The sequence below is a fragment of the Oculina patagonica genome, chromosome 4, assembly GCF_052425735.1.
Source record: "Oculina patagonica isolate OP01 chromosome 4, crgOcupat, whole genome shotgun sequence".
Lineage (NCBI taxonomy): Eukaryota > Metazoa > Cnidaria > Anthozoa > Scleractinia > Oculinidae > Oculina > Oculina patagonica.
In genome coordinates, this window is record NC_135761.1 from 26,356,012 (window position 1) to 26,365,346 (window position 9,335).

Genomic DNA, 9,335 nt, shown 5'->3' on the forward strand with positions numbered 1-9,335 from the left:
CATGATTCCCAAGTTTTAAACTTATTCCTGATGCCTACCAATTTTACAGCTATGATTCACCCCCGAACCTGGTTTATCCACCCAGTTTTCTTTTCTCCCACTTTGTTACGAACCTTTGCGCGGGAGTTCAGTAAGTACCCAACTTAATTTACTTATATATGATGGGGCAAATGACTTTGAAACAGTTCAGTTCAACTTTTAAAAATTTTATTGACTGAATTCAAATTTCAATTCAGTTGTTCAAAAACACAAACAATGCAAGGTACACTTATATTCTTGGCCCCGCTTTGTTTGAATGAACTCTATATACAATCATATTTACATCAGTTATATTCTTCACAATTATTTAACTTATTATTAAACAACAAAACTGAAAAAGGGAAACATCTTGAAATATACATGATTTCCATTACGACTTATAAGAGTGAGAACAACAAAGCACGCTTTAAAATGGAATGTTAGACAATTGTTGAAAAACCCGGTAACATGAAATAACATCCGTTACAGAAAACAGATTTAGTTTCAGAAAAAAATTTCAATCTGAAAGAAAAAAAAATGAAATAGTTAAAATCAATTCATGTCCAAACTAACTCGACAATGACATAAACAGGTTGTCATAGCAACAAGAAAGAAATGGTAGACTGGTTAGCATATACAGATAATAAAGTCCAATACTCCAAACGCTAACAACTAACAAGAGTTTTTGTCGAAGCTCCTCACAGCGGTAGGAGTTCACGTGGTACGAAGTTTCAGTCTTGGTAGCCATTGGTCGATCGCTACAAGTGGTTAGCTTTCTCTATGTATCAACAAAAACCAAATTCTAAAAACAAAATACAAGGAAATCATACCAAGGCTGTTTTTGTTATAAGGATTTTGTAAGTGACAGATCAAGTACTAACAAGCTAGTAGTACATTGGTCACATAGGCATTTTAACTGATCCAGGATCTTAGAATCTTATATCGGTATGTCTAAACAAATGATTACATAACGTGGATACAGGCAAGTAGTCTGAGACTCACCTCATAATCACGTAACAGGAGGCGTGTTGACAGCTTGAGAGCTGCTGGATGAGCCAACAGGTGACTAAAAGAAATAAGAAGAAATAACAAATGCTCACCAGGCCTTTACATAAACATTAACATAGTTTAAGTCTTTCCAAGACGTTTTAGAGAACTGAGCTACTAGCGCCAGTGCATCAGTACTCGATTTTCTCCTTTATTGGTTAGAAAAAGTGTAATTAACGTCGAAAGTTCTTTATCTTCGTACTGGGTGATGAAATGTTGTTTTCTTTGGGAAATCGTCATTTTTAAATAAAGAACCTTCTTTAGATCTAGGTAGAATATGAACGTTCTACATCCTCTATCCAAAACGTCTGCTTTGTTATGCAATGCAAACAACCATCTTACCCTATTATACATGGTCATTAAAACTACTGGATGCATCATCAGCAATCTCCTGTCGTATTCTGGGAAATCATAACCGCCTGGGAAAAGAATTTACATGTATCAATGACGTCATGTCTGATCATACTCATATCGGAAATCAACCAATCAGAAGCTCTATGTACTATTCTGAGGGAGCCAACTCTATATAGATTAAACTAAGGGTTTTTAACAGAAAATGAAATTTCAGTTTCAAACCAAAGCCATCAAAGTTGACGTTTGGTACATGTTGACTAGAGAAAATCTTGTTCTTGTTGGATACTATGGGCGAATTTAGGAGGAGGAGGGGGATACTTTTTTTCTAGATTTTTTTAAGCAAATATTGCGACCAACTTCTTTCGAGTAGTATTGTGCAATCATTGGGATGAGACTTTTCTTGTTCCCCCCTGGGTACGGTTAACCCATAGTAGTGTAATTTTGATACGCTTCAACTACAAATTCAGACTCGCTTAGTCTCGAATCGTAGAAAAAACGAACCTGATATTTCGCCAGAAAAGAACTCATAAAATTACACAATTAAGCAAATACACGCGACAGAGAATGCAAACGCAATATTACGACACAGGAAAAAATAAAAACTGTTTCAAAATGATACAACTACTCACAGTTTGGATGGCCTTTGTTCTTCATTAGCTCATCATAAAGCCTGAAAAGAACAAAACCATTGATTTTGTCAATATTTAACGTTAACGTTTTATCAATCAATTGAGGTCTGTCCGTTGCTAATTAATAAATAATTTATCAAAATAAAAATAAAAAATCTCATTCTTTACCTGTGCTGCAAATTTACAGTAAAATATGAAAGGTCCATTGTTTGTCTCTGTAGATGAAAGATGAATTGTAAACATGGAGATAAAAATGATTACAGTCATACACGTACACTGCTATTGTAAACAAAGACTGAAAATAAATAAAATATTTGCCTACCGCAAAAAGGACATTTATGTCTTTTCTCCGCTTGCACGTGGGAAGAGGATGTAATGGGAATTGTATTACTATCTCCCCCCCCCCCCCCCCACCATTCCCCATTGATATGATCATTCATTCCAAATAACTTTCATTTGTGTCGCGTCCACCGTAAGCGTCTCTTTTCATGCCGTAGCCTTAGTTGGACCAGACTTAATAACAATAGTTTTTCAGTAAAAGGCGACATTTTAATAAAATCGGCTTTGGACTTTGTCGAAAGTCATACAAGGATACATTTCAATAATTCCTTCATTGCCTTAACCGAAGCTTAAACAAAGCAGCCTTGGCGATCAGTTATATAGAGCCTAACAAATTATTACGCGATGTAGCAAAATTTATCGAATGTTCTTACTCTAAAAACGTAAGATATACAGAACAACCTTTAATAATTTACACACATACCAAATAAAAATCTCTTTGGGCTTTCATTTCTTCCATCTGCAGCAAACAAAAACAGTAAGTCGGCATCGAAAAAAAAAATTAAAAACTTAAAGGACTGGATAAACAGTGCAACGTTGCGTGCAGTAACTTATTTTGCACCAAGTTTTAAGCTTGGTTATTTTCCGAAGTAAATCTACATTTAAAGTTTGACTAATGAAAACAGAGTGCAATGCGTCAGCGTGTTTTCACCGTTTACTAATGCTTCGCACGACGTGTCCGTACCATTTTCGCAAATAATTATTTGCAAATAGTTTCTACAAATTTCTCCCAAAAAAATTACACCCGTACAATGTACCTTTTTGTTCGAACCGTCCTTTTTTCCTGCCGCGTCACTATTTTTCTTTTCATGCCAACCCTGGAATAAAAAAACGTAGATTAATGAAAATTTCAATTTCTTACGGTGTCCTTTAAACTTGGTGGTGTTTAATGCAGTTACACTGAAGTGCATTAGCAAAGAATGTAATAGTAAAAACAGATTTTCCATTGGCGTGTGTTGGATATGTGATTTGTAGACCTTAACCCATGCAGAATGCGTAGCTTGAAGTCTAAGATACAATGGGAAGTACTTCGGAAGCCTGCGTCTTGTTTCCATAATCTCCGGAAGCCCTTGAGTAACTGTCTGAAGTGACATGGTATCACTTTGCTTATGGTATGAATTTTATTGATGGTTTTATCCACCCTTAATATGTAATAAAAAAAATATTTTTTGGGAAGGGGCCGGGAGTACCACATATACAACGTTACAAACACGAATTGGTTTTGGTCATTTTTGTCGATCAGACATAATTAACAACTATATATTGCATCGTACATAGTCTGTGATGTGCTTTTAGTTGGTACAGTAGCTTGACACGTGTGACTTTATCTTTAGGGATTGTAATTTATCTCTTTCCTCTTTGTTTAAAATCGTAATCACTTAAGGTTAGTAGAACAACAAACGAAACACTTGTTGCAAGTTTTGCAAACCTCGCATTTCAATGCAGTAACCTCTTCCTTGATTGCTGACTTGACCTGTCGAAGCATTTCTTCATTCTCTTTCTCTCTCTTTTTATTCATACTCGTTTCAAGTTCACTTATTCTCTTTTCACATTTTAATTGTTCTTCGCGGTGCTCAGTCACTTCATGCTACAAGAAAGATTCAATACGATTTATTTTTATATAATAATACATTATTAAAACACTTCCGTAGTATGACTAAGCTTCAATGAATCAAATATTGGCAAAAATGTTCTGACGTCAAGGGCCTGAGAGACACTTTCTAACGTGCTTTAACATAAAAAGGTTGTCTTAACTCTTGTTGTCACTATCACATACCTTGCATTTCAATGCAGCAATCTCTTCCTTAATTGCTGACTTCAACTGTTTCAGCATTTCCTTATTTTCTTTTTCACTCTTTTTATCCATAGTCGTCATTTCCAGCTCTCTTAATTTCTTCTCGGCTATCAGTCGTTTTTCACGGTGTTCAGACACCTCTTTCTACAAAAAGAGAAACACGAAAGTTACATCCCAAAGATCTCTTTTTTTTCTTCTTTTAGTGTTAATAGTACGTTTTTCTCATGAATGATACAAAGAACACTGATATCTTTCGTCTAACGAACCAAGCTAAGCTTGCTTGAATGAATCAAACATTGGAACAATGTTCTCTCATGTACGGGACAAAGTAATACTGTTTAACTGAGATGGTTCTTTTGCGTAACAATGGCTGCGGTCACATCTACGACGTAACTAAAGTTTTACTATAGTTAGTCTCAAGTTACGTGACGTCATACCTAACTACAGTTAGTGCTTTCGGTCGTCTTTGCGGTCACACCAATGCAGTTAACTATAGTTAGTTCTGATTAGGTTGTGAATAATTAGGTATTTAAATTAGTTCATGACAGCCCTTGTTGTTTATTTGTGTCCAGTTGTTCCTCTATTTTTTCAATTTTTGCACGGTATTTCGGCGTTGAAGAGAATAAAATGAAGTAAGGATGCTAGAAACGAGCTTAATTTTTGCTAACATTGATGATATGTAATTTCTTGTCATGTTGTTTTTCTTGTTTTCCTTCCCTTGACGCTTTGTTTTGCAAATTTATGTTCATCTCGCACGTGCGAAAAGAATTGTCGCATTCTGATTGGCTTTTCGTTTGCAAACTTAAGACTAACCCATGAACCTTGCTTGGGTATAACTATAGTTAGTGTGTATTGTTTTGGATCAGCGAGGCGTAAATTTTCTAACTATAGTTAGGGCGAACAGAGAAGCGGTCACATTACCGAAATAGCTAACTATAGTTAACGCCGTCCTAACTATAGTTAGTAGTCTAGATGTGACCGCAGCCAATGTTGTCAAAATGTGATTGAAGCCTCTGGACCGCAGAAAAAATGTTTCGTCATATTATCGATGGATCGTGCATTGGAAAACTTAGCAAATTCCTTGTCATAATTATTCGTCAAAAATTTCACAACGAATTAAAAAAAAAATGTTTTCATGTCAAATCGCCGAGTAGCTTGTGCCACCTACCCGTGACCACCCTGATCATCCTATCACATCTTACATGTAACGGACAAAACTAATGCTAAAAGTATGAGGAAAGTTTTACTCTTATGAGCCCAGTCCTATGGCCTAGCTTCACGAGTTTCCTTGTTACTAAGGGCCTGATTACATGAGCCGGGCTGGCTCGGTTTGCCGAGATGACTTTCAGCCCGGTATTACATGAGCCCGGTTAGCCGGGCTGGCCCGGTTTGCCGAGATGACTTTCAGCCCGGTTTTAGCATAAATGATCAGAGCACGAATGATCTTAATCATCTTTTTTCGGCAATAAAAAAAATATTTGGTGGTTAATTTTTTGCACTTATGCATCTGGATGGGTTACTTTACCTCTACATCCTATTTAGAAGGAGTTGCATTGATTTTTTCGTCGGATATTGTGCTAGGAAGAGAAATTTAATGCTGGCCTGCTTAGCCGGGCTGGCCCGGTAAACGCGATTACATGGAAAATTTTCATCCCGGCTAGCCGAGATCCCGGCATCGCGATACCGGGATCTTGGCTAACCGGGCTGGCCCGGTTGTCATGTAATCGCGATGTTGATTTTTGTTGCGTTTAACAGACGTGCCGAGATCTCGGCAAACCGAGCCAGCCCGGCTCATGTAATCAGGCCCTAAGTCAGTTTAAAAGTTCGGGGAATCTTACCTCCATGTCCACAATCTTTTTCTTAAGACGTTTATTTTGTGCAATTATTTCTTCCTGCTCGGTTTCAGTTGCTAGGTGAGCACAAGTGAAAGTAAAAACATAGACCGGCTGATTGTTTCTTTATTTACGTACGAGTATTATATTAGAACATGTTGTAGATTCGTTTTGACATGAGACGGGATAAGTACTGTATTATTATCATAACGAGGCTTAGTAACAAATCAGCGCAATGGTTTGGTTTTAGAAGTTAAATGAACCACTCGGGATTTGACTGACGCAATTATTCCAAAACACATCAACTCTTTTCTGGTTCTGATAAAACGTTCTTATTCTTTTCAAAATCAATTAATATCGGTTGATAAATACCAACATTTTTCTTTCAATACAGACGCAAATAAGATTTCTGAAAGGTTTACCAGAATAAAAACAGTGATGAGGAATTAGAAATTAATACCAGTAGGGGGAAATAGATTGAGTGAATAAACAACAAGTTTAAAACAAAAATCAGATCCTGAACCGTTGCGGAGGTTAAGTCATGTTCAATGAAATAAAAAGAAACACCAATCTAAAGAACTAGCGAATGAAAGGAGAACATTACTTACCTTTTCCCTTTTTTCGCCCTAGTATGAACCACATCTGTCAAGTGTTAGAACAAGAAGAAACTATTAGTATGAGTTTTCAAACTGAATACAACAGGCCATACAGGTTTAACTTGCACGGTTCTTAGTTTTCCAATTTGCGTTTTAAGTTTTACTTCATCAATACATTGCAAAAACATTGAAAGGATTGGTTTTAAATTTTTCGACGAAGAAAAGCATGTACTCTAAACTTACCAGTGAGATGAGGAAAAATCCCGCACTGGTATGCGAAATAAAAGGGAGTGACGACAACGATACATCAGTTATCTGAAAAAGCCAATATTAAAATAAAATGATTTGATCTTAACTGTACGCGGGATGAACAGTGGCTTAAAAATATTAAAAAAGTACGGCCGGCTTTCAATTGATTTAAAGAACAAATGCACTTGGTGTTCATACCTTTGCAAAATTAAAGTTGCTCATATCGTTTAATTTCATCCCACTAGGTAGATAAAATTTTATCTGATTCCACAAACTCTTTACAGCCTACAAGATATTAAAAGGACAATTGTCTAAAGGATAATTTATCTGTGATAGAAACATAAATTGTTTTCTTGGCAAATCAAAGCTCAGTACAACTGGCTAACGATTGTCACCACCGGCATACCTATGATGTTGAAGTCAGATCAACTTGGCAGGTTTGCCGTTGGTTAGTACTTGGGACAAATCGAATGTAATGAGGGTGAGAAAAACTTACATGCATTTACACTTACTTTAATAGACTTGGCTACGAAACGTGTTTTTCTAAACCATAACTCGGTACATTTCGTTAAAGATGGTCACGACAAAAGCATGCGCTAATTGTAAATTGGCCGCAATTATGCCACGCGCCTCAACCGTACCGTTTAAGCAGAATATTGAGCGGGTTTATTGATTGTTATTTTAACATAATACAATATGCAATCATACCATATTTTTGATTTAAGTTCCAAAAAAATAGTTCCACAACAATGCGACCAATTACATGACTTTTGTCCCGACGGTAAAAGCAAGGCCTGCTATCTTAATCTAACTTTGTTGCGAAGCACAACAGAAATTAAAGGCTAACCTCAGGCAGTGGGTATTCCATAACACTCTTCAAAACTGTATTGACACCAAAAAGTTCATTTTCGTAACCTGGATAACAAAGTAAGGTTAGAAACATCATTTAAAAAAGGAAGAGCGTAACACTGTGCAAACCGACAAGTTACTTGACAAATAAAGGAAACGGTATTTTTTTAAATAAGCTTAAATGCAGTTATTAAGTACAAAGACACCTTCATCATTTTCATCATTAACAGAATCGCTCACTTCGTGAAATGGGAAATAGTAAGATTTTACAATCTGTTTGAGCAAAACGAAATAAACACAGCGAAAACACAAACTCAAAATTTAAGCTTAACTAAAACCAGATTGCAGTTTTACGAAGCGTTTACATGATTAAAATACTCAGGTTACTTACCTGAATAGCTGGTCACAGCAAAACTTAGAAAAATGACAATCGAAATACTGAAAACGATTTTCAAAATCATGTTTGTTGTATTATTCGACTATCCACCTCAATCTCCAACTTTTTTTGCTGTAGAATACCTGACGCGCGCTAAGTTCATTGTTACGTAGCCACGAGGGTGACCGCTGACGCGACTCGTTAACCGCATTTTGATTTTGTGTCTTTTTAAAGCAAAGGTTTTGCAATGTTATGATCAGCTACTACGACACACTAAAACTTTGTTTTGCATTGACAGACAACTGACGATAGAAAAAGTAATTGAGAGATAAATGCAACTTACCGTTAAAGTGAAATATTCCGCGCGCCGTTTATCTTTTAACTGCTCGCGTATTCTAAAGAGCGAAGATGACTGCGCGCGCGTGAATACCTTCTCTTTGATAAGGCGTTCTTCCCCTGCAGTTCTTTCTGCTGTCCCGCCTTTTTGTTTGGTCAAAGAAACTTACGTATCTATGATAAGGTTCTGTAGGGGACGTTGAAATGGTCCCTAACGAGGAGTTCTCCGCTCAGAGTTAAATCTTGTCGAAAGCTTTTTTCTCCAATTTTGTATCTCTCAGATAGCACGCACGTTGGGATTAAACAATTTCTACAGCACGGCCCGCGACAAAAAAATTTCAGCTACAGTATTTATTCGCGCAGTCAATATATTAAAAACGAAAGGTAAACTCTTTCTATTATATAAGAACGCTTAAAAATTGGCTGAGTTTGATGATGTTTGTAGTTTAACCCATACATTTTCTTAAATTGTGGGGCAAATCTCAGCCTCAACGTTCTTAAAAAAATGGTTCTTATAAAAAAGAGGTCTCAGGTCCAACTAGAGTAACAATAAACGGTAAAAAGCAATTATTGTGATCCCTATCCAAGGAGCTAAAAATCTGTTCCCTAATCAAAAGAATATTGCTCTTCCAATATTCCTTGTACAGTGGATGCCCGCTCTACCGACACCCGCTTAATACGTACATCTCGGTATTACGGACAGTTTCGTTTGTCCTGACGAAAACCTCATACATTTTCTCTTAAATTAACCCGCTTAATACGGACACCCGTTAATACGGACAACGGAGACTTTTCCGTGTTCCGAGTAGCAAACTGTCATACATTGTGCACTGTTAATTTTCACGACTATTTTCAGCTTCACCCTGGTCAAATGATGACAGAATTCGACGGGTTAAAACTGACGATTTTATTGCG

At 36.6% G+C, this 9,335-nt stretch overlaps 1 protein-coding gene across 4 annotated transcripts; it reads right to left on the reverse strand.

The window, feature by feature from the left end:
- Positions 1–190: 190 nt before the first annotated feature.
- On the reverse strand, positions 191–8,224 carry LOC144650086 (uncharacterized). 4 transcript variants are annotated; one of them, XM_078509744.1, is made up of 15 exons: positions 8,100–8,224; positions 7,707–7,774; positions 7,058–7,144; positions 6,854–6,925; positions 6,623–6,656; positions 6,021–6,091; positions 4,165–4,326; positions 3,838–3,975; positions 3,146–3,205; positions 2,812–2,847; positions 2,217–2,263; positions 2,049–2,089; positions 1,408–1,484; positions 1,021–1,084; positions 191–540 (listed from the first exon to the last, which is right to left on the reverse strand). In XM_078509744.1, the coding sequence occupies exons 1-14, from the start codon at positions 8,167–8,169 to the stop codon at positions 1,028–1,030; spliced, it is 1,020 nt and encodes a 339-aa protein (XP_078365870.1). In that variant the 5' UTR covers positions 8,170–8,224; the 3' UTR covers positions 191–540; positions 1,021–1,027. The 4 variants fall into 4 exon arrangements, with proteins under 4 accessions (XP_078365870.1, XP_078365869.1, XP_078365871.1 ...); XM_078509743.1 differs by having other exon boundaries at positions 3,817–3,975; XM_078509745.1 differs by lacking the exon at positions 7,058–7,144 and having other exon boundaries at positions 3,817–3,975.
- Positions 8,225–9,335: the final 1,111 nt, after the last annotated feature.